This window comes from Ursus americanus, chromosome 1 (genome assembly GCF_024610735.1).
Source record: "Ursus americanus isolate L20-20 chromosome 1, mUrsAme1.1.p, whole genome shotgun sequence".
Taxonomy (NCBI): Eukaryota; Metazoa; Chordata; class Mammalia; order Carnivora; family Ursidae; genus Ursus; species Ursus americanus.
In genome coordinates, this window is record NC_142127.1 from 99,165,612 (window position 1) to 99,191,854 (window position 26,243).

The 26,243-nt window shown below is 47.2% G+C and overlaps 1 protein-coding gene across 1 annotated transcript in view; it reads right to left on the bottom strand.

Annotated features, from left to right (window-relative positions):
* Positions 1-11,508, bottom strand: part of GPR55 (G protein-coupled receptor 55) — a 40,871-nt gene extending 29,363 nt beyond the window's left edge. Inside the window, exon 1 of the mRNA XM_087864272.1 lies at positions 11,014-11,508. Within this exon, the coding sequence (XP_087720398.1) occupies positions 11,014-11,032 (19 nt within the window). The 5' untranslated portion in view covers positions 11,033-11,508. The remainder of the gene's footprint in view (positions 1-11,013) is intronic.
* Between the last annotated feature and the right edge of the window lie 14,735 nt (positions 11,509-26,243).

Here is a 26,243-nt window from a genome sequence, read left to right on the forward strand (position 1 = left end):
TGTGACCAAATGGTTTTTCCTAGAACTTCTGTGAGCTTAACAACCGGGACTAGGGAACCCCGTTTTAGGGGATCTAGTGGACTCCTCGCAAGAGCAGCTGACCCTCAAGTCTCTCCTGTAGATCTTTCCTTGTCTCCTAGCAAATGCCCAAGGAATCCGGACCCCCTCCGGCCACCCCCGGGGCACGTGCCCCTCCACACCCCGTGGCTCTGAGCTGCTGTGCAACAATTCTCAAGGCCCCAGGGCCACCATCTTTCCTCTGCCAGCTCTTCGCTGACCTCCCCACCCCTCCTGACCTCACTGACCTCATTATAAGGGCTCTTCGCCAACACCCCAAGATGCCAGCAGGTCGTGGAGAGGGAGCCCCGTGCCTGCCTCCTCTGTGCCCACAGAGGGAGCAGAGCCCCAAGGGGAGGGTATGACCAGAGCCCCAGGGAGGGTGTAGGGATCCGAAAGCGAGCTTGGTGGTCTTGCTCCCCCTGCCCAGGTAGAGACAAGGGCAATCTGTCGAGCCTCCCAGAGATCCCAGCGGCCCAGCCTGGCATGGAGCACCTGTCTGACTCCCGCACACCAAAGGGGGGCTGGGAAACTAGGAGGTGCCTCATCCTATCAGCCCCGGGGGCTCTAACCAGGGGCCTTGGCGGAACCCTGAGCTCATGAGGGGGGAGGACGTCGGGCGTCCAAGCTGGAAGGCATGGGGACAGGTTAACGCAGCCTGTGGGAGCGGATGGCCACGTGGGGCCAGGGCGCCTCTGCGGATGTCACTCAGCATGGATCAAAGAAGTCCCAAGGACTGGAGGCTGGCCGGCCCCGCACTCGCTACACAGCCTCACCCCCACACTCATGCAATCCTGGGGACAGAGCAGAATCCCGAGTTAACCAAGACTGGGGTCCTCAAAACAAAAGTTAAGTCCTGGAAAAAATGAAGACGCTAGGGTCGCGTCCCACCTGAGTTTCTGAGGGAGGTGTCCCGGCCTCACGAGCCCGAAGACTCGGATCCCCAGGGGGAAGCCCACAAGTCTGGAGGCAAAGGAAAGAAAGCTTGCAGAGGGGCTAGGAGGGGACACGGTTCCCGTAACCACTGTGGTTAGCTCAGAGGGAAACATCCACAGCCCACAGCCGAGATGACTGTGCCACGGCACGAGAGTTCCTCCTCAGAGCAAGAGTGAGAATGCCGTGCGTGAGTCGGGGCCCCGAGAATGACTCAGCGCCGCGTGATGTCAGCCAAGACGGTCAGACTCTCGGGAGTGGGAAGAACATACCCGAATGCTCTTCGGGCTTGCCCTTCACGACTCCTCAGGAACAGGCCACTGCCTCAAAGAGGACACAGAAGGCCCACGGCCTGCGGTCACACAGGGACTCCTTCTAGAGGCCCCGCTGGCGACAGGCACGGCCTCGGCCTGCTTCAGCGCTGAAGTAAGACTGCATCCCAACCACAGTGCGGAAGGCAGATACCCGCACAGATAAGATGCTCCCAGAGCCTCCCCCCAGGTCCTGGCCTCGCTGCTGGTGCCTGCACCGCTTCCTCCACCAGCCTCGAAGGGAAGGAGGGTGCCTGCTGCCTCAGGCCCCGGGCTCTCCTTTGTGGTCACTGATCCTAGTCAAAGGCAAGCAGAGAACACCAAAGAGCCCGAGGTTCAGGTGATCTGTGCAAAACACAGTGGGGATAGAGAGGAGGGCCCTGCACAACACATGGTGAGGGGGGATGTGATTGGGTGGGTGGGATTTGAGAGGGAGAGCCAGAGGGGGAGTGGGTTCGGGGCAGCAGGAGCCGGAGTCTGGAGGTTTCTAGGGGGTGGATCGGAGAGAGGATTCCAGGTATTTGCTGTGCAAGGAGCAGGTCCTCCCAGACTAGTGACTCAGTTTCCTCAACAAACCAAGGACATGAGAAGAAAGTGGGGGAGGGGGGCGCCTGGGTGGCTCAGTCGTTAAGCATCTGCCTTCGGCTCAGGGCGTGATCCCGGTGTTCTGCGGGCTCAGGCGTTCTGGGATCGAGCCCCACATCAGGTTCTTCCACTATGAGCCTGCTTCTTCCTCTCCCACTCCCCCTGCTTGTGTTCCCTCTTCGCTGGCTGTCTATCTCTGTCAAATAAATAAATAAAATCTTAAAAAAAAAAAAAAAGGGAGGGAGAGGGGGAGGGAAAACTGTTTGAGAATGCAACGCATTTCCCTCCAAAGGTGCCCTCATTTGAGTCCTGACCTGGTTCCAATAAACCAATCGCAAAAAGACACTTTTGAGACCATTGGGGGGAAATCTGAGTATGAACTGGGTGGCAGATGATATTAAAGACTGACTTTTGATTTTGTTTCCTATGATGATGGCACATGGTGGCTGCATTAAAACATGTCCTTAACAGGGGTGCCTGGGTCGCTCGGTCAGTGAAGCATCCGACTCTTGATTTTGGCTCAGGTCACGATCTCAGGGTCGTGGCTGCGCGCAGAGTGGGGAGTCTGCTTGAGACTCTCTCCCTCTCCCTCTGTCTGCCCCCTCAAATAAATAAATAAATCTTTAAAAAAAAAAAAAGTGTCCTTCCCCTGGGTGGCTCATTCGGGGAAGCGTCCACCTTCAGCTCAGGTCATGATCTCGGGGTCCTGGGATCGAGTCCCGCATTGGGCTCCTTGCTCAGCGGGGAGCCTGCTTCTCCCTCTGCCTGTCACTCCCCCTGCTTGTGCTCTCTCTCTCTTTTTCTCTTTCTCTGACAAATAAATAAAATCTTTGAAAAAAAAAAAAGTGTCCTTAACAGAAGAGACGCACCCTGAAGTATCGGGCTGAGATGTCCTGAGGTCAGTGGGAGGGGGTGAAGGGATGAAATCCATGGAAAGTCTGGTGGGAGTTGACTGTGGTGGCAGCTGGGCACAGTGTCCCTGGGGAAGCAGGGTGAGGCCAGGCTGCTGACCACCCCTGGACCAGGCTGCAGCTGGGGTGGGGCAGGGGGGGACTTTCTGTTCTGGCACCGACACAAGCAAATGGGACTGGCCCCCCCAGGACCTTGGGGACCTCCTGGGCCAGTCAGGGCCGTGGCAGGTGGGTGTTCTGTGTGGTTCTTTAGGACTCTACTGGAGGTCTTTGAGACGCGCTCCCAAACTAAACACGTCTGTCAGCGGTTTTAGCGAACCCCACAAAGAAAATATGAACCGACACAAGTTCCTGCTTAACTGCGGTTGACCTAACCTACGCCAACTTTCCCATCGTTGATTTTGGTGTATTCAACTTTCCAGCAGCCTCATCACCTTTGGCCACCAGACAGCCCAACACCCTCTGCCCCCATCACACGCCCAATCCGGAGAGGGCCATTTGCTGTCAAATGGCCACTTTGAACTATAGCCTCGAGCAACTGCCTGGCGGCCAACAGCCGGTAGTGCGTCTGCCCCCTTGGTCTGCACCGCCACTGGTCATGGGACTATTTCACACAGGTTAGTCTGTATTGTTTCATGACTGTGAATGGAAAAGTGAAAGCATTGTCACCAGCAGTAGGAAACAACAATGCAGGGAGATGGAAGTCATGAGGTGTGCAGAAGCAGCCAACCTTGAACCTCAGCCAGCCGTACCTGGGACGTGAGCCAGGCGTGCTCCAGGGTGAACGGCAAGAACACAGCCCCGGAGCTCGAGCAGTCCTGGAAGACTGCATCTAAGTCGCAAGGTGTGATTAGGGATTTTCTTGTATTTTCAGCTCAGGGGCAACAGGACCCATTCCACAGGAGCCTCCCCCTTTCCCCCTCACACCAAGTCTGTGGCTGGATCTGATGTCTTCAGGGGTTTTTTGTTTTTTTTAGCTCGCTGTACTATTAACAATTTATTTGAAGAGTCTCATAGAAAGAGTAATTCATACTTTTTTTTCTGCTTTCCCTTTTCGGTACTCCATTTAAGAGAGAAAACCCCTTTTTTCCCCCAATTCTGAGTTTTGTCCTTTTATCTCTTCTTTCCCACTTTTATTTCTTCTGCTCTTTCCATTCCTCTTCCTCCCTTTTCTCTTTTCTCCTTTCCCCTACCCGAGCCAAAACTCTCATAACAAAAGTGGCACAGGTAACAACACCTTCCCTTCTTCGCATGAATTGAAATTTTCTCATATCTAAATAGAGACTTAACGACATTTGAAATAGGTTTTCATTATTACTCATCCCATCAAAGAGGTAATGTGTATATTTTAAAAACACATCTTCACATGTAATCAAAGAACTGAAAATGAAAATGAGGTGTTTTTTTTTTTCATGTTAAATTGGCAGAGATTTGTTAAATGGCAATTCTTAGTGCTGGCAGAAGTCTAGGGAGAAGGACCTTCTCAGGAGGTTTCTAGAAGGCAATTTGGAAACATGTATCAAGACCCTTAAAAATAGCCTACTCTTTGACCCATAAATGCTGATCAGTTCCACTTTGTGCCAGATGCAGCTTGGAATGGCCTTGAAGCTAAGAAGCGAGAGTTGGAAAGAACGTTTCCCCCTTTCTTTGGGCCCTGAGAAGATTAAATTGGGCATGGAGGGGGTTACTGGACTTCAGGTAGAGGCGACATGGTCAAAGCTGAGTCCTCTATGGGGCAGTAGGCATTAGGGGAAGCCTGGGGGAGAGCAGCTTGGGTGCCAGGAGCCTGAACACCTGCTGACCACCTTTGATGTTTGAGTTGGAATGCCCTCCTATTATCCCCAGGCCTTCAGGAACATACAATTAATGGGTACAGCCTGGCCTTAGCTGTGAAATCTAGAAGTCAGCCGGATTCTCATGCCCCTGGAGCTCTAGATAAGATGGGTTCTACTGCACCTCAAGGGTCTGGGGAAGGGGCAAAGCCCTCCCTGGGATGTCCTGTTCCATGGACTGGAGATGGCCAAAGCCCTTCCAGCTTTTCTGCAAGTTCCCAGGGCAAGCATGGCTGACACCTCCATGACCCCCCTCTGGCCACCATGTCTGTTAGCCTCTTCCCAGAGATCCCCCAAGACTCCCCGCCCACAGGCAGTCATCAGTGTCCTGGATATTTCTGAAGTTTGGGGGCTACATGGAGATGGGGAGGATTCATGTCACGGAAACACAAATTTTGGCTTCTCAGTCAAGCATTTCCCGAGCTAAAATGGCCACAGCCACTCGGTCCCTAAGGGACATCCTCAGGCTTGCTTCCACACAGGCCACAGCCTCTTTTTGGCAGGCTCCTACCCCACTGCTTTCCTGGCCCTTCTCTGTCTCTTGAGCTCCCGAGTTGTGGCCCAGGTTCATGCCGACACTTCCATACTCGGGCCCCACCTTCTGTCCTAACAGTCGTCAAGACATGTCCCTGGCTAAGAGGACTTTTGGTGCCAGTTGTGATAGTGATGTTTTCATCCTGTTTTAATTGAGCCTTGGAGAATTTGGGTGATGCCTGGGCCCACCCTTGGGTTGCAGCAGCTCAGGGAGAATGGACACCTCAGGGAAGCTTGTTCTGAGATGGCCAGACGTGAGGAAGAAGAGACACTGGTAGCAACCAGGAAGGTTCTGTGGATCATGGAGCATTACTCAGGACTTCTGAGGTGGGCAGGATAGCGTCCTCCCCACAAAGATATCCCCGTACTAATTCCCAGAACCTGTGAATGTGTTGAGTCACATGGCAAGGGGAATCAAGGTTACAGATGAAATTAAGGTTACTAATCAGGTACCCTAAAAATGGGGGATTGGTCTGTATTATCCAGGTGAGCCCAATAATCACAAGAATCCTTAAAAGCAGAAGAGGGAGACAGAAGAGAAAGTCAGAGGGGTACAATGTGAGAAGGACCCAACCCTTTGTTGCTGGCTTTGAAGATGGAAGGAGGGGCCATGAGCCAAGGACCTCAGGCAGATCAGCCTTTGGAAGCTAGACCAGGCGAGGAGATAGGTTCTCCCCCTGGAACCTCTAGAAGGAATGCAGCCCCGCCAACAGCTTGGTTTCCACCCAGTAAGACCTGTGTTGAACTTCTAACTACAGAGCTGTAAGATAATAAATTGGTAGTGTTTTAAGTCACTGAATATGAGGTTGTTTGTCACAGCAGCCATAGGAAACTGACACAGCTTCGTAGGCACATCAGAGAAGAGAACTAGTAAAGGTCTGTTTATCTTGGGTCTCGGGACTGCAATGAGGGCATTGAAGGCAGGATCACCCAGGAAGCTATAGAGGTGAGATACATCCAGGCTATGCATGCCCAGTGTAGACACCGTCAAAGACCACAAGCGTGAGTGAGTTTGAATCCACACACGAGCAGAAGAGAGGGCTGACGGTCTAGCTGGTCTCCTGGAGCCACCTGCCCTCGGAGGATTCCCAAGGCGGGTCCTCATTCTTGGAGGCTCAGAGATCTGAGGGACGGGCCTCGTGGAGCTCACGTTAGCCAAGCTCATTCTGAGAACGACAGCTCCCAAAGCTGCAGGCCTGAGGGCTTCTGATGAGCAGGCCTTGTCTCATTTGAGCCAAGATCCCCAGGAAGCGAAATCATAACCAGAAGGCTTCTGAGCAAGTTCTGTGACTTGAATATTTCACAGCCATTGCTCCACAGCCGGACAGTCGTGTCCACAGTAGCTGCCCCTAGCATCAGGTCTGCTGTGTGCACCCTTGGGCCTGGTCCCCCCCAGCCACTTCCCCCACAGAGTGTAGAGGGAGCTGCCAATGGCCCCTCCATGACAGTCCCTTTTCAGTGCTCTCACAATGACAACCAAGCCCTTGTTCTGGCCCGGGAACCATTCTGGCTCCTGAAGGGGTCTTGGCTTAGCGCCCTTATGGGCCATTATCTGTGGATTTTAAACCTTAGCTCTCAGACAACAGTCTTTCCTTTTTTCCACATCATTGGCAGAAGCCTAGTTTCTGTGCGCTGTCAACATTGCCCAATTTATTTGTTCTTGAGACCAAAAAAAAAAAAAAAAAAATCCTCAGAGACTGGTGTGAAAGTGAACAGCCTGGGCACCCACACAGCTCTGGGGGCCCCGGAGGCCACCTCTGTCCCCGTGCCAGCAGGCTGCGAATGCCAGCCTCACCTCTGTTCCGTGGAGGCCCCACAGTGTGGGCCACCTAGCACGTCTCACCCAAGTTGCTCCTGCTTTGTCAGTTTGGAAGCCTCTTTGGCTTGAAGACTAGTGCCTCCCTCTCCATTTTCCTCTCAAAATCTGTAAACCTCAGATCCTCTGTAGTTTCTGGGCTCTTTGTCGTATTCGGCATCCTTTTCAACGTCCCAACAGAAAGCCAACCATGAGATCTCCTCTGGCCCCTCGCCTTTCACCACTATGTGGCCATATGACCTTCAAGGTAAGGTCATACTCTAAGCCTCCTTCTTGTATTTCACAACTATTTATCGAGCACTAATTAAGTGCCAGGTAGTGACTTAGAAAAGTTGCTGGAGATACAGGAGTAAACAAACCAAACCAAACCAAACCAACCAACCAACAAAAATCCCAGCCCTCCGGAAGCTTACAACCCAGTGAGAGAAGACAGACTATAACTAACTAACATCATACGAGGCCAGGCCGTGACAGGTGCCAGGGAGACAATTAAAGCAGAGAAGAGTGATGGGGGTTGAAATTTGAAACATGATAGCCAGGAAAGTCTTATGAGAAGGTGAGCAAAGACCTGAGGAAGCCGGCTTCGGTTCCCTGTTTGTAGGGTGAGCCCAATAACAATGGCATTTACCTCATCAGTCGCCATGAGGATCAATTAAGTTAATACACACAGGGTTACCACCCGGCCTGTTGTAAGTGCTTCCCAGATATTAGATGTTTTTATAATCATTACTTATTATTATTTTATTTAAAAATGCTTTTTTGAAGACATGAGTGTGTTTCCAGCATTCAGTTTAGTTTGTGTTGGGAATTCAAAGATGGCCACGTGACATGCACACCAAAATCACAACACAGACAGCACTCATCAGCTCCTGCCCTCTGACTCCCTGAGCCAGGAATCCTCCAGAACCATTCCTCATCAAACAATTGGAATCAGCACGCGAAAAGAAACCAATGCGTCATCCCTTGAAGCAGTTGGGGACAGAGTCATCTTTTGAACTCCCCCCACTCTCCTTCCCCATTTACTGTGTGACAGTAATTTCCTCTGTCACGAAGAGCTGGCATTCCATCTCTTTCATCCTTCCTGTGAAATGATCATCTCCATCGGCTTTGAGTGGCAAAGAAAAGAATAATTCATAGTCCACTATTGACATTATGTAAGACAATCCAAACCAACCTAGATGCTGTTAGTTGTCTAATTGCTCTGTGTTATTTTGTTAGGGGTCACCTAGTAAAAAGATCTTAACTTCCTACTTTTTGTGTTTCCCTGATGGGACCACAGGTCTGAGTCATTGTTATGGGCATGTGTGACAGGGGGATCGGATGTTCTTGGAAAGGAAAGCGGCTTTCACACAGACTCCTTGTTCTTCCCGCATAATTGTGAAATTTCCACAATATAAACATAAGCTTTTCTTCATTGCACTCTTTCTCGAGCCTGTTCGAGGCAGTCCTAGTGCCCAAATAGAGCAGCGCATTAGTCGTATCACAACTCAGGGGCCTAGTAAACATTAGCTCAATGGAAATCCTGGAACTGTAAAGCAAAACCAAATATAATTCAAGTGTACAGAATGATTATACTTACCTTTTACGGACCAGATGTCCATAAAAAGGACACACAGGAAAATGCGGCCAGAAAAGATTGCACCTATGTCTTCAAGCCGGACACTCTCTAATTTTCCTAAGAAGGGAGTCCCAATGCCTGTCAGTGGGAAGTCTTGTCCTAGAATTCATCTGGAAGCTGGGTTTTATTATGAACTTTTAATTTTTTTAAATATCTAACTTCCAAAAATTTGAAAGACAAATACCCATTTACCCTTTACCAATTTTTTCTAGCTACACATATCTATATATAGCCACACCTTTTTTAGCTGAGTGCTTTGAAAGTAAGTTACAGACATAAGATCACTTTCACCCCTAAGTACTTAGCCTGCTTCTACAAAAAGAAGGACAATTCTCTTACATAACCAAAATACCATCATCACACACAAGAAATGTAGCAGGGACACAATCATATTATGTAATAGACAGTCCTTATTCAAATTTCCCCAATTATCTCCTAAATGTCCTTTATATCCTTTTTGAAAAAATTATTCTCTTGAATCCGATTAAGGTTTACACACTGTTTAATGTATTTTCATGTAGCGCTGTCCTCCCACCATTTTTGGTCTTTCATGACACTGACATTCTCTGAGTCTTATGGACTTTTCCCCAATCTCTGTTTGCATAATTGCTTCCTCGTGCTGTAATTCAGATTAACTACGTTGGGTAAGATGCTACTGGAGGTGATGCTATGTCCTTCCCTAACAGATCACACCAGGAGCCGCAGAGTGTTAGTCTGTCCCACTATTTATGAATCTGATTTTGATCATTTGGTTAAGGTGAGGTCTGGCCAATCTCTCCCCTGTCGTTAATACATAATCTGCAAAAAGATTCTTGCATACAGTGTGACCATCTCGCCCCCAACAGCGCTTCCCTCAATGGCTTCAGCATCTGATGATATTGACTGAATCCGTTACTATGGGAGTCTGCAGGAAGGCGATTGTCCAATTCCATTATTCCTTCTTTATTTATTAGCTGCCATTCCTCTGTGAAGATAAGCTGCAACCTGCGTCTCTGTCATCAATCCCATTTAAAACAGCAGGAAAACCTCTGCTGGAAGGCCGATTAAGCGCAGTGCGCTACGTGGTCTCCAGTTCCTTCTCCTCTTGCTTCTTTCCCTCCAACTGCTCTGCGCGTATTGAGTGCTTTGCGCCCAGCGCGGTATAAAGTGCTTTAGATATTTTACACCCTTTAATTAATCCCCAACCACCTGGGGGCTAGGTGGGAGCGACTCACCTTGCGGGTGAGGACGCTGAAACAGAGAGAGGTCACTCGCCCCAGGTCATCTAGTAAGTGACCTGAGATTTGGAACCCAGACACATTTGCCCAAAAAGGCTATCTGCTTGCCCGGCCACTTTCCTAAACCACTGTTACATCTATCCCTCTTTGTATACATACACAACAATTCAGCCAGTAGCAGCCCTTGATTTTTGTGGATTCCTAGAGAACTCTTTATCTTCCCCTTGAGTATTAGCCGTGCACAGCAAAAAAGCCAGAGAAATAAAAAGTGTGACCATGGGATCATGGATCATTTTCCTTTTCCTCTTCATACGTATCTGTACTCCCCAAGTTTTCTACAGTGCACATGCATTGATGGTCTGGTCAAATTTTTAGTTGTCAGATTCAGAAAGGCTCTTCCTAGGAGCCATCTGTCCCCGCTGGAGCCAGGCTCATGGATTGGACACGTGGACGCATGCCTGGGCTTACGTACTAGTAAGTGGCCTTTTAGTGACATAAGTGATTCGTGCTACGCCAAACCAATGGGGGGAAAGCATCCAGTTCCACCTAGGATCCATTTTCCCAGAGTCCTAATCACAGCCTGGCTTTGTGCAAGATTGCAGGCAACCATCAAGGACAGAGAAAGACTAGGCCTTGGACCTCAAACTGTTTACAAAGTAACAGCAAGACAAGGAAGCACACAAGAAACACTTTTGGAGAAGGACAAGATAAGAAATGCTTGGCAGCAGAATAGAACAGTGGCCATCGTCCCTGAAGGTCAGATACAGGGGAAGTTACTGAGGCTTCAACACATTTCTAGAGGGAAATCAAAATCACAGACCAGAAAGTCATTACTCTGAGTTTGTAAGATTCTGGGCCTTGATAACTTTCTCACGTTTCTTATTTTTGTTACTCCACGTCTGTTTCCCTATAGTCTTCAGCAGAGGGGGAGAAATGCCTTTAAGAAGGAAGAAAAGAAGAATTAATAGGAAGATAGAATCGCGATACTAAACAGTAGAATTTGAACAACAAGAAGCCGCCACGAGGCAACTCTTCACACGTCAAGAGCTTGGAAGTCAATTGCTTCCATCCTCACAAGAAAAAGACCTGAACAAACTGAAAATCAACAGCTTTTCTTAGATCCATTGGCGGATTGAGGGCATAGGGCAAACCACCAGCCTGAAATCTTGAGGGGAGGGATACAGAGAAACGTGACTTACCGGGAGCAGAAGCTGCCATCGGAGCCCACAATCTGTAGGAAACACTCGAACAGTCTGATGAACTGCCAGAGGCTGAGTGTGGACTAGCCTGACAGCTGAAACGCCTGGAGTCCCACACTTCCCTGGGCTTGACTCCCAGGAGCCCCACCAGGCTCTCACTGTGAAGGTTCGGGAAAAAATCTCCATGCGGCAACCAAGGGGAGGGAAAAGTTACCGGTTTCCAGCACACTCAGGGGGCATGTAACCATTTTGAAAGGCCGGAGCGTTTTGTTCTTTTTCTAAAAAGGCGTGAATCCAAAGAAACTGCGTTACCAGAGCCTTATCTGCCCTGGGGGAAGGGCAAGGAGACCACGCCAACTCCTCCAGCCTTCCAGTCTCTGCTTTCAGACCCTGAGTGTTCTTGCAGGCTGTCCACCCCTTCCTGCAGAGCCCTTGACGCATTCATCATAGTCCTTTTCAAAGAACTGACGATTCCAAAATCCTTGTCATAGCTGAGTCTGGTTCGGAAGCTTGCTTTGTCTCTTTGGACTATTTTGTTGCCTTTCAGCCTGGCTTGTAATGCTTTGTTGAAGGTCAGATGTGTGTGGTAATAGGACCTGAGCTAATCAGGCTTTCAGCGTGCGGTTTTACGTTAATCTGATGAGGATCTAGGCTGTGTTTAAAGTTTCCTGTAGTTTTTGGTGCCAGAGACTTCAGTTTCCTCTAGTTTTCTGATTTTTGGTTTCTTTTTTTTCCTCTTCTGTTGCTTTGGGTTTCCCTAAGAACTTCATCTTAAATAGTCTGTGTCTTGCAGCTCTCTCAGTCATAATCCACTTTTATTATACTGGAGTCTGTTGATGTGGTGGTAAGCATAGTGGATTGAATAACATCCCCCAAAAATTCATGTTCACTTGGAACCTTAGAATGTGACCTTATTTGGAAATAGGATCTTGGGTGCCTGGGCGGCTCAGTCATTAAGCATCTGCCTTTGCCTCAGGTCGTAATCCTGGGGTCCTGGGGTCCTGGGGTCCTGGGATCGAGCCCCCTCTGCTCAGCAGGGAGCCTGCCTCTCCCTCTTGCACACCCCTGCTTGTGCTCCCTCTCTCACTGTCTCTCTCTCTGTCAAATAAATAAAAATAAAATCTTAAAAAAAGAAAAAGGGAATAGGATCTTTTGAAGATGTGATTAGTTACATTAACATTAGGTCATACTGGATTCGGGTGGACCCTAAATCCAATGATTGATGTCCTCCTAAGAAGAGAGGACACAGGGATCCGTGCAGACACACACAGAAAGAAAAGCAATAAAGATGTTGTTGAACTGGACAGCACCATCTATCAACTGGATCCAATGGGCATTTACAGAATATTTCACCCAACAACATAATACACGTTCTCCTCAAGCTCACCATGGAACAGTCACCAAAACAGACCACATTTGGGGCCGTAAAACAGATCTAAACAAGGAGAATAGAAATCATATAAATTATGTTCTCAGACCACAGTGAAATTAAACTAGAAGTCAATAACAGAAAGATAGCTGCAAAATCCCCAAATATTTGGAGATTAAGCAACACATTTTTAAATGACATACGAATCAAAGAAGTCTCAAAAAATTGTTTTGAAAATATCGTAAATGAAAATGAAACTAAAACTTATCAAAATTTGTGGGATGCAGCAAAAGCAGTGCTTAGAGGAAAATTTATAGTATTGAATGCACATATTAGAAAAGAAGAAAGATCTAAAATTAATAACCTCAGCTTCTACCTAGAGAAACTCGAGAAAGAAGAGTAATAGAAACCCAAAACAAGCGGAACAAAACAATGGCAAAAATTGGAGTAAAAGTCAATAATATTGAAAACAGGAAATCAACAAAACCAAAAACTGGTTCTTTGGGGGAAAAAAAGACAATGAAATTGATAAACCTCTAGCCAAGCTAGCTAAAGAGAGAAGACACAAATTACTAATATCAGAAAAGAAAGAGGGGTAGTCACTACTGATTCAATGAACATGGAAAGGATAATATAAGACTATTACAAACAAGTCTACACCCACCAATTTGATAATTTAGATGAGATGAACCAATTCCTAAAACACACAGTCTACAGGCGCCTGGGCGGCTCAGTCAGTTAAGCATCTCACTCTTGATTTCAGCTCAGGTCATGATCTCGGGGTCCTGAGATCCAGCCCCCATTGGACCCTGCACTCAGCACAGAATCTGCATGAGATTCTCTCTCTCCCTCTCCCTCTGCCCCTCCCCTGCTTGTGCTCTCTCTAAATATAAATAAACAAACAAATAAATAAATAAAATCTTTTTTTTTTAAAGCACAATCTACCAAAACTCACATAAGGAGAAATAGATCATCTGAATAAATCTATCCAAAGAAATTGAATCAAAAGCCCTTCAAAACAAGAAAGTAACAGGCCCAGATGGTTTCATTGGTGAATTCTACCAAACATTTAAGGAAGAAAAATGATCTGACAGAGAAAAATGCTGCAAGAATTAATGGTGACTGGGAAAGGCATTTATTTTATAAACCAAAACAGTTATGAAGAGCTTTCCAATGCATACACCAAGCGTAGATTGATAGTTGAGAGAACGTGTTAGCTAGAGAACTTTTAAAAAAAACAACTTATCCTTTATAATGCAACACATAATGCGGATATAAATGAGAATATTAAGCAGCATAACAGAGATTAAATTTTATCACAATTCTAATCTTTATAAAATTGTTTGGTGTACTTGCATTTGTAACATTAAACTAAATATCCATTAAGATGGACTATCCAATTTTTAGTTATACAATTCAATTATACATTTACACTATGAATCAGTCAAGTCAAAGCCTAGTTTGGGGATTCTTTATATCTCAAAATTTTGCAAGGTTGAAAAGTTCCAAACTCATGTCAAACAAAATCCGTGACATATTTGATAAGGGACTGATATTCAGAATATACACAGACCTCCGAAAACTCAAAAACAAAAAAACAAACAACCTGATTCAAAAACGGTCAAACAACTTGCATAGACATTTCTTCAAAAAAGATATACAAACGGCACATGGAAAGATACTCCACATCACTAACCATTAAGGAAATGCAATCAAAACCACAGTGAATCCAGGGGCACCTGGCTGGCTTAGAAGGCAGAGCATACAACTCTTGATCTCAGGGTTGTGAGTTCGAGCCCCACGTTCCGCACAGATTACTTAAAAATAAAATCTTAAACGTACACACACACACACATACACACACACACTGAGTCCAGAGAGGACGTCAGAGGGCTAACAGACATGACAAGATACTCAGCATCGCTCATCATCAGGGAAATGCAAATCAAAACTGCCGTGACATATCACCTCACACCTGTCAGAGTGGCTAAAACCAAAAACACAAGAAACAAGTGTTGGTGAGGATGGGGAGAAAAAGGAGCCCTCTTGCACAATTGGTGGGAATGCAAACTGGTGCAGCCACTGCAGAAAACAGTGTAGGGGTTCCTCCAAAAATTAAAACTAGAAATACCCTATGATCCAGGAATTGCACTACTAGGTATTTACCCAAAGAACATAAAAACACTAATTCAAAAGGATTACGCACCCCTATTGCAACATTATTTATGATAGCCAAATTATGGAAGCAGCCCACGTGTCCATTGGTAGATGAATGGATAAAGAAGATGTGGTGTCTATGTACGATGGAATAGTACTCAGCCACAAAAAAAGAATGAAATCCTGCCATTTGCAACAACACGGATGGAGCTGGAGTGTATTAGGCTAAGTGAAATCAGTCAGTCAGAGAAAAACAAATGCCATACGATTTCACTCATAGGTGGAATTTAACAAACAAAACAAGTGAGCAAAGGAAAAAAAAAGAGTGAGAGAGACAAACCAAGAAACAGACTCTTAACTATAGAGAACAAACAGATGGTTACAAGAGGCGAGGTGTGTGGAGGGATGGGGGAACTAGGTGAAGGGGATTAAGAGGACGCTTACCATGATGAACAGAGTAATGTATAGAATTGTTGAACCATTATATTTTACACCTGAAACTAATTAACACTGTATGTTAACTATACTAGAATTAAAATTAAAAACCTTTCAAAAAGAGGGAAAAAACCACAGAAGAAACCATTAGAATAGCTATTGCAGATTAATTAGCTAACAGGAAATAACAAGTGTGGATGAGGATGTAAAGAAATTGGAACTCTGTGCATTACTAGCAGGAATGTAAAATGGTGTCACCACTATTGCAAACAGTATGGCAGTTTCTCAAAGAGTTAAAAATAGAATTTCCATATCATCCAACAATTATATTTCTGGAATTGAAAAGAACTGAAAGCAGAGATATAATAAATACTTGTATGCCATGTTTATAGCAGCATTATGAACAATAGCCCAAAGGTAGAAGCAACCTGTCCATCTATAAATGAGTGGATAAACAAAGTGAGTGTGTATATATATGTGTGTGTGTGTATATAGTATATATGTATATATATGTATACATATATGCATTGCATATACAATGAAATATTATCCAGCCTTAAAAAAGGAAGGACATTCTGATCTATACTACGACATGGGTGAATCTTGAAAACATTATGCTAAGTGGAATAAGGCAGTCACCAAAAGACAAATACCGTGTGATTACACTTATATGAGGTACCTAGAGTGGCCAGATTCACAGAAACAGGATGTAGAATGGTGGTTGCCAGGACCTGGGTTGGAGGAAGGAACGGGAGTTAATGTTTAATGAGCACGGAGTTTCAGTCTTGCAAGGTAAAAAAGAGTTCTGGACACGGACGGTAGTGATGGTTCACGACAATGAAAATGAGTTTAATGCCATTGCACTATACCCTTAGAAATGGTTAAGATGGTAAATTTTATGTTATGTATATTCTATCACAATTTTTAAAATAAATAATAATAATAATTCATGATAGAGTACCCATATTAATTATTGTCCAAACTGGGACACTTTGGACTGTGGAAGGAGATGCTTTTTAACAACTAGACCTGGACCACAGGAGTAACCTGACTGTTCTGGGATGCCCAGGTACCCCCCACATATCCTGCTCCAATCTCAGTTGAAAAATACCTACCGATCTCAGTTGAAAGCGAGCGTCTCTTTAGTCTGGCAAATGTTCAGTAGAGTAACAGGGGCTCTCACAATTAACAATGCCGAGAAATAATTATCCCTGCTTCGTAACCTCAAACTTTCAAAATTTGGCCGTGAAACTTTAATTTATTTATTTTTAAAGATTTATTTATTTATTTTGCGAGAGAGAGCGAGAGCGCATGCGTGTGAGCCAAGGGAGGGGCCGAGGGAGAGGGAGAGAAATCCTCAAGCCGGCTCCCTCCCGGACTGAGCGCTGAGCACAGAGCCCGACTTGGGGCTCCATTGGATCCCAGGGTCCTGAGATCACGACTTGAGCCGAAATCAAGAGGTGGACGCTTAACCCCCTGAGCCATCCAGGCACCCCTGGCTATGAAAATTTTAAAATAAAATTGCCACGATAATTTTTACATATATTTCAGATTTGTGGTTTGTTTTTTTTTTAATATTTTATTTATTTATTTGATGGAGAGAGAGACAGCCAGCGAGAGAGGGAACACAAGCAGGGGGAGTGGGAGAGGAAGAAGCAGGCTCACAGCGGAGAAGCCTGATGTGGGGCTCAATCCCAGAACGCCGGGATCACACCCTGAGCCAAAGGCAGATGCTTAATGACTAAGCCACCCAGGCACCCTCAGATTTGTGGTTTTATCCTAGAAATCCTTCCTACTTTGGGACTCTCACCTTTGGTCAGTATGGGTATGCAGGACCCACATTTCCTTCCTGCCTCTATCCCATCCTTCCTCCCCTCAATTCCATCTCAATCCCAACCATCCTTCAAGGTAGATAACCAAACATGCCCCCCTCATCTGTCCAGCCTTGCCTGGTCCATGAGGTGGGATTCCTCCACTTCACACCTCACTGGTATTCTACGTGGCATGAGGATTACATGAGATAAGACCTCGATTATTGAATGAATGTTATGAACATCTGCTCGGCCGCCAACCCTGAAAAATAGCCATAATTAAAATCATTAACAACCATAAGGAAAACTACCTGGAATCTCTCCTCTTCAAACTCCTTGGGTTTCCAGGAGTTTGTGGGGAGCTCGAGGCTGAGTCTTGGTGAAAGAATCCAGTTTGATTCTTGGCCGCGGAGGGGGGGGGGCAGGGGCAACATCCCTCTGACTATTTTTCATATACAGGAAGTGGTAATTCTCACCCTCCCTGGTCTTGAGCTCTGACTCATTGCGTCCCCCAGCCCCTGGGGGCCTGGCCTCCTTGCCCCTAAGACCCTAAGCAACACAGTAAGGTGTCTGGCTGAAAAACTCCCCCAGTGGGGAGCTGACTGGTCCTGCGAAGTGCTACTCCCCCATTCATGTGGTTTTGTTACGAGGCCTGGATACCTCAGGCCAGGCCAAGTTACCTTGATCACACGGATGGTTGTAGATTCAAAACCAGTCCTAAAGGTCACCTGTCTCATGAAGTACTTCACACCCCTCCCCCACAAGTTAATAATATCACCTCTGTGCTCCTGCACTCCCATAGTACATTGTGCGACTATATGCAGTAAAGATTCCATTTGAGGTTTCTTGCAAATGTTCAGCTAACATCATGCCTCATGTATACCAGGATTCCTCTCTTATAGCCGGGGATCCCCACGATCACCAACTTAAAAGACAACAAAGATGCGTCTTAAAGGGAAATGGAAGCCTTACGTAGCCTCATGAAACCAAAGGGCAACATGATGACAGCATATAACGTACATCTCGAGCTTGGCCCACTTCACACCCAGTACGATGGCTATCACCAAAAACAAGGAAAATAAAAGGTGTCGGCAAGGATGTGGAGAAGCTGGAACCTTTTATACATCGCTGGTGAGACTGGAAAATGGGGCAGCTGCTTGGAAAACAGTCTGGCGGCTCCTTGAAGGGTTAAGCATAGAGTTACCATATGGTGCAGCCTCTCCACTCCTAGGGATACGCCCAAAAGAATAAAAAACAGGTGTTCAGACTGGTGTAAGATCTATGTAAGAATGTTCACAGCAACACCGTCCGTAGTGGCCAAAATGTGGAAGCATCCGGATAAACCTGGTACATCCAGTCATAAGGAAGCAATGAAGTCCCGATACATTTGCAACACGGACAAACCTTGCAAACGTTAAGGCAAGTGAAAGAAGCCAGACATCAAGGGCACACACGTATGATTCCATTTATAGGGAATGTCAAGAACGGACAAATCCATAAAGACAGAAAGCAGCTTAGTGATTGCCAGGGGCTGGAAGGAAAGGGGAAATGGGGAGTGACTGCTTCATGCGTATGAAGTTTCCTTTTGGGGTGATGAAAATGTGGTTATACAGCATTGTGAATATGTTGAAAGCGACTAAGTATATACTGTAAAATGGCTAGTGTTGAGTTTTATGTGATGTGAATTTTATCTCAATTTTTTAAGTGTGTATTTCAACCGAGGCGGTGTTGGTCACAGAAACTGCCTCTCTCCTTGCAATAGTTAATCTTAATTCCCCGGGGTCAGCGCCCCATCTCCAGAGCCACCCACATCCCAAGAGAGACCAGAGGACTGGAGGCCAGGGAGGGAGAGGTCAGCCTGCTGCATGACCTTGACCCTAATTTGGCTTCCATCCTACTGTTTTCCCATCACTCTCAGAGTCTGGGGATCATGCAAACCCCAGGAAGACCAGGTATTTCCAATGCCCTGGCATCTAAGGTATCATGGGGGCCTCCCTAATTCTCAGCACCAGTTAACAAAAGCCAACACTGAACGGATTCCAGGTGAAGTTAGAACGTCCTCAAACAGGAGGAAATGACAGTGAGCACTGGAGGTCTATTTAAATGGGTAACAAAGTTCAGGGTAATATGCCAAAAGGGAAATGTACTCTACTGTCTTTGTATAAGAAAAAAGAGAAAATGAGAATACATGTGTGTCATTTTCATGAAAAGAAACAGGAAGTATAACAGAAACGAACGAAAAGAGTTAACCATATCGGTGGGAGGGAACAATGTGGACCAAATAGGGGTGGTGGCGAGACTTCCCTTATACACCTTTTATGTCATTTTAACTTTGAGCCATATAAATGTTTTATGTGTGCAAAAAATAAAATTAAATTTTGCAAGGATGAGATAAGGCAAAGCTACCATAGAGTGCAAACAGGAACAAAACAAATCGATTCTTTATCAGACTGGTAAGCACACAGAGCAGGGAATGAATTCGAGTGCTCAGACTGTACATCCCTAATGGGATCTGTTCTAAGACCAAAATCAACTGAAAAAAAAAAACTTACATTTTACTTGATAAATGTACTATTAGTAATACCATTGGTCTTGTAATTCTGAAACTCTTTTATGCATAATATAGTATTAAGGAAATACGTATTTTACTGTAAGAGAAAAAAAAACACTAGTAATAAGTAAAAGAAGTTAAAGAAAAACCCTACGATGTTAAATCTGAGGCGGAAATATCAGTTTGAACTCGTGATTGTTTGAAATATGAGTTTCCAGGGGCGCCTGGGGGGCTCAGTCCCTTAAGCGTCTGCTTTCAGCTCAGGTCATGATCCCAGGGTCCTGGGATCAAGCCCCGCTTTGGGCTCCCTGTTTCACAGAGAGCCTGCTTCTCCCTCTGCCCCTCCCCCCACACTCATTTTCTCGCTCTCTCTCTCTCAAATAAATAAATAAAAAATCTTGAAAAACGAGTTTCCAGTTCCTGTTCACACTGACAGACCTAGAAGCAGGAACACTCCTGTACCAATGAACACACACATCACACATTCTTTTTTTTTTTTTTTAAGATTTTATTTATTTATTTGACAGAGAGAGAACAAGAAGGGAGAGCGGCAGGCAGAGGGAGAGGGAGAGGGAGAAGCAGGCCCCCCCGCTAAGCGGACAGCCCCATGCAGGGCTTGATCCCAGGACCCTGGGATCATGACCTGAGCCAAAGGCAGACGCTTAACCGACTGAGCCAGCCAGGCACCCCTGTGTTCTTGTTTTCAAGCTGTCATTCGCCACGAAGGGAGCCAGGACTCCTTGCAGAAATGGTTAATTCTAGGTCTGGGGCTAAAAATGTACAGCATGAGCCCAGAATACCTTGTGGTGCCAAAGATAAATTGTGATCCCGTGCAAGGGCTGCAGGAGCTGAAGGACTCGCGCTGCTCCATGCGGGACTACATGAACACCAAAATGGATAATGATGGTGTCAGGTTATCACACATTTTTTTAAAAATCCATGAATCCGCAGTGATATTTAGGGAAAGAGCTGGGGGACATTCCAGCTCGTCAAGGTGGAGGAAGAAGAGAATGAACCACCACCACTTTCAACCCCCCTTGTGGTATTTGATTCAGGCAAGCCTGGCTGCTGATGGCTCAGCCTCCGGGCCACTCAGTCGAGGCCAGGCCTACGTGAGGATCCCACAAACTACTTCGTAATCGCAAAGGAGGAAATGGAGACCATCACTCAGCATCACCAAGAGGGCACAACCTGACATTATCTTCTCTCTGATGTGATTCAAGTAGCAGGACGCACTATCACCTAGGTCGTACTCTTGCCCAACGTAGTAAACCTGAATGTAGCCATGAGTAAATAACCAGATTAATTCGGATGGGGGACATCCCACACGCCAACTGGCCAGGACTCTTCAAAAGAGCCAAGGCCACCAGAAAAACCAATAGGCACAGCAACGACACAAAGGTGACAGACCATCTGAGATCCTGGGAGACTGAGGAGACATAACCAAATATCATACGGGAAACGCGACTGGATTCTGGATAGCAGAAAAAAAATCCAACTTTAAATGACATTTGGGGGACGATGGTAGAGATTTGAATACAGATGGCATATTGGATGTTATTATGGTTGTGAAAATGGTATTGTGGTTTTGTGGCACAACATCCTTAGTCGGAGATGCTGAGATATTTAGAAGTGAAGCATCAAGATGTCAGCAACTTGCTTGCAAATGGTTCAGCAAAATAAAAGCATGTAAAACACACAGAGAAAGGGGACGAAAAAGAGAAAGCAAATATGACAAAATGCTAACAGCTGGAGAATCTAGGGGAAGGTGTGGGGGGGGATTTAATGTAGTCTTTTTTCAACTTTTCTGTAGGTTTGACAATTTCAAAATAAAATGTCGGCGTGGGGCCAACTGCAGTGTGGACAGAGCGGGTTGTAATAGAACTTGCTGCCGCACCGAGGCAGGCTGCCGCCCACACAGGGAGTTCAGAACGGCTCCCTAAATTGCACTGGACTCACCCTCCTTTGAAGGCAGCCGGAAGGGTGTATAGTTCACGTTCCCTGACCCCCTTGCCCCATTCAGCACCCACCATTCACAGACGCTCTGAACTCAACACCCTTTGGAAAAGTTTAATTAATGGAAAACACAGCTGGCAAGCACCAGACAATTGGAGAGGAAGAGTCTCCAACGCCCAAAGCAGTGGGATGGGCATTCCACACCCGCGCCAGGTTCCGGGACCTGGGAGGCTTCTGGCTGGGTCCAGCCCTGTGTTCAGGTCGGGGGGGGGTTCTCCTTTCTTGTCATCTAGGACACCTGGGGCTATTCCCGAGAGGACCTCAGACTCTGCTGGGGAAGCCTTTCTATTTCTTTCCAGCACCCTGGTTCAACATCGTATTTGCTCATTCATTTACTCATTTATTCAATTATTTGACAAGTGTTTCTTGAGCACCAGGCCCTGTTTGGGAGCACTGGGGACACCCCCAGAGAACAAGCAGCTGTGGTTTCTCTTCTCTAGGCAAACTGCAACCATGACAAGGGCCACGGAGGGAGGGACAAGGAGCCAACAGAGCTGGCAGGGGGAAAACTGCTGAGGTGACATTTTAGTGACAGTAAGAAAAACAATCTGGGGCTCTGGGGCTGGGATGGGCTTGGGGGACAAAAAGGAGGAAGGGATCAGGGGACGCTCCCAGGGTTCTGACTTGTATAAATGGCTAGATGGTTGTAGCCTCAAAGGGACATCCTGGAAAAGGCCAGCAGTGAAGGGGGGTGACCAACATCCACGCAGCCCACTGCACGACAGTCAGGCACATAGAGGGGAGGCATGGCCGAGCCGCGGACCCGTGAGTCATCACGGAGGCTGTGTGGCCGGAGCCTGCCCCGCTCCTCCAGAAACCTCCCCCACCACTGCCAGACGGACACACGTGAAAATCTTCAGTCCTGTGCAGTCTTCTTTGAGTTCGCTCATCTTTGTTCTCAGAAGCAGACTCTGGGCAGCATCTCCTATCCTGACGGCCAGGCTCCTCTGGCTTGCTGGCTGCAAGGATGCCTTTCCTTCCTCCCCTGGAAGCGAGGGTGGTGGGGATGTGAAGGAGGGAAACAGCTTGGGGAACACACGTACTTACACTCTCTGTCACACACACACACACACTCGTGTGCACCATTCTGTTTCTCAGGATTTGCTCACCCGCAGGTGTCTGATTCACTCTGTAAAGCTTGGGGATCATTATATTTACCCAAATTTAGAGGAGGGAAGACTCAGTATTTATGCGGAGAACGGGACCCATCTCTGCTAGACTCCTGCCCCCTGGTTTCCTAAATACAAGAAATTCTTGGTGCAAGCACATTTCACGGGGAACAAGATGAGGGGACCTTCTCACTTGCAGGTGGACATGGAGCAAAATGGACAAAATCGGGCACATGTGGAAGAGTCTCAGGAGCGCAAACCCCCAGGAATTCTTAGAAGATGTGCGTTGGGACGTATAGTCATTTCCTGGGGCTCCTGCAATGAATGACCATCAACTTCGTAGCTCACAACCACAGCAACTGAATGTCTTGCCACTCGGATGGCTGCAAGTCCAAATTCAGGGTGTCGGCAGGGCCACACTCCCTGTGGAAGCTCTAGGGGAGATCCTGCTCCCCCGTCTCCCAGCTTCGGGGGCTCCGGGCGTTCGCTGGCTGATGGCTGCAGCACTCCAGTCTCTGCTTCTACGTTCACACGGCCTTCTCCTCTTCTGTCTGGGTGTCTCTCCTCTGTGTGCCTCTCGTGAGGACACCTGTCATTGGATTTCGGGCCCGTCCAGGTAATGAACCCATAGACAGATCTCCACATCTCCAGGTCCTCAGCTGAGTCTGCAAAGAGCCTTTTTCCAAATTAGGTCACGTTTACAGGTCCCACGAACTCTAATGTGGACGTATCTTTTGGGGGCCACCATTCAACTCACTACAGGATGAGACTCTCACGGGACACGGGGGATGGGAGGTAGCGGTTAAGCTTTCTTTCTTTCTTTCTTTCTTTCTTTCTTTCTTTCTTTCTTTCTTTCTTTCTTTCTGGCATGGTACTGGCAGCTTGTGGTCAGGGCCACTCATACCAGAACTGCGCTGAGAAACCCATCACTCCCTCGGGCTCTCGCCACTTCTCAAGAAGAAAACAGAAGGCATTCTGGGAAATGCTGCTGGGCCCCAAACCCCTTCCCAGCTATGCAAATGCTACCCCCTCTTCAGGGCCCATTTCCAAGCACCCCTCCCCAGTTTTGCCAGTCACCCCAGGCCCCAGCTAGCTCATCTTCCAGTGGACTCTATGACCTTGGGTCTTGCTCTTGTTTGACCCCCTGGACAGCATTTGCTGGCTACCCACTTTATGCAGGACCCAGGCTTCGGAGAAAACCCATTTGGCCTTAACCCTGCTAATGGCTTTGGCATGCTAGCCTTGGGCTCTGTTCTGTGAAGCCCCAGATTTCCTGAGGGATGAACAGGAGAGTCAAAGGTCAGTACAAGAAACTAAAATCCCCTGAGCTGAAATCACTCTCAGAGATCATCTTTAAACCACCCAAGAGCCAGGTCTTGAGGCTCTCAAGCAAAACTCCGTTTGTTCCCTTGCTCTCTGTAGGTAGGATATTCCTTGCCCTGGGGCAGATCTAGTTTGAAAATGGAGGTGAAGGGAGGGAAGAGGGATTTTCCTCTTTTCTCTTTTCATTTCCAGATCTCACAGTTGGCTTTCCTACATTATGGGCATGCGCATGGCAACACCTGTGTATTCTTCTTCTCATGACCTTGACCCAGACTCCCTGAGGGCAGAAGGTGGGCCCCTAATCTCCCCCCTTAAATGGGCCAAAGAACAGTTTGTGCAAGGCTGGGCAGAGCAGATGTGGATAAAGTCACTGAGGCAAAGCAGGGAGGGAGGGGGAGGATGCTCACACCTGTGGCTCTCACTAATCCACGTGACTCTAAGATACTTTCCGAAACAGAGATTGCTCCCACCAAGAGGAATTCTGGGATGAGCTGGGAATAGAGGGCTTTCTCTTCACCTCATTGTCCAGGTCCAGTGCCTTTCCAGAGAGTCAGATGCCGGTGCCTGACACAGAGGTCGACACATAGTAGACGCTCATCAAATGTTGACCATTCCAGAGAATTCTCAGGTCTGCCAATCTCAGTCAGGGCCCTGGGGCTCCCTGTATCAGTCAGCGTTCTCCAGAGAAACAGAACCAATAGGATGGGGAGAGAAAGAGAGATTTGTTTTGAGGGATTAGCTCACAGGATTCTGGGGGCTGGCAAATCCAGCATCAACAGGGTAAGCTGGAGACCCAGGGAAGAGGGGAGGCTGCAGTTTGAGTCCAAAGGCATTCTGCTGACAAATTCCCCCCGCTCTCGAAGGAGGTCAGTCTTAAGGCCTTCGGCTGATTGGATGAGGCCCACTCACATTATAGCAAACGGTCTGTTTTACCCACGTCTACTGATCTAAATGTTAAGCCTATCTAAAAAATACATTCACAAAAACATCTAGAAGAATATTTGACCAAATATATGGGTGTCATGGCCCAGCCAAGCTGACACATAAAATTAACCATCGCACTCCCCAACACCTGCCCCGCCAAGGCCTTCTGGGGATGGCTGATGGTTCTCCCTCTCATTCTCTCTGCCTCTCCCCTCCAGGAGGGGCTGCCCCTGAGGCTCTCCCCTGCCCTGTTCTACCCAAAGAGGTCCGGGTACCTGAACTCCTCTTCCCGGGACCTTCCTCTTTCCAACCAGGCAGTTCCCAATACTTTGGCAGCTCCCAGAATTGCATTCTCCCCCAAAAGTCCCTCTAGATGGAATCAAGGGTTGGTGGCTGTGCCTGGGTGCCTCTCCCTGCCCCCTCCTCCTGTTCCTCCCTCCCCACGCATCACTGCCAGCCTGGACCAGCAGGAAGCAAATTAGTCCTTGCCCTCCACCCCAGGGCAAGGACTGAGTCCCTGGGGGCAGTTGAGCTGAGTCAACGAGGAGATATCTTTGGTGGAATTAGAGGAAAGGGAACAGGACACACAGGAAGGAACTTGTGGCTGCGTCTCGTTTCCTCCCACGGACTCATCCACAGTCATCAGCAGTTCCGGGAGGGGAAAGGGGCGAGGGGTGTGCTTTGGAGACAGAGCTCCAACTTTGCACCCAGCTCTTCCTGAACCCTTAGCCCTGCCCCTGGGGACTCCTCGGGGCCTCCTGGACCAAAAGCCACGAGGATCCGAGAAGTGGCACTGTTGATCTTTCCCTCTCCCCTGACGCGCCGATCGCGGTCCTCCGGGACCGCAGCCCGACAGCGCCACGTGGTGGTCGGCGTCCCTCAGCCCGCGCCGTAAATCGGCGAGCAGGCCAGGGCCCCCGTGTGCGAGGGCAGAGTTTATGCTGCGCGTGACTTGGCCCCTGCGATTCCAGAAATCCCCCGTGCACACCTCTATAATTAATCCTTCTTACCACGGCAGGACTGCGCTTGATCCCCCCCTTTTATTTCAAGAGTAGTGTATATTCATCATAAAAAACATTGGTAAACAAACAAAATCCCACATAGACCGTTGCTGGATTAAAACAAAACAAAACAAAACAAAACAAAACAAAAAACAGCACATCCTGTTAAATTTGGATTTCGGATAAACAATGAATAATTGCGTGGGACTTGCTTGTTCTAAAAAATTATTCGCAGTTTATCTGAAATTCAAATTTAACTGGGTGTCCTATTTTTTTTTTATTTGCTAAACCTGGCACCTCTATATCCATAACCCAGTTACAGTCAAGTTAACACATTGAAGAGTATTTATGAAGCTTTTAAAAAAAAAAAAAAACCTGTATGTACATTGTTTTACCCAAAAAACAGAGAGAGGCTCATAAGGTAGACTATTCTCCATATATACAATGGAATATTACTCAGCTATCAGAAAGAACGAGTTCTCAACATTTGCTACAACATGGACAGCACTGGAGGAGATAATGCTAAGTGAAATA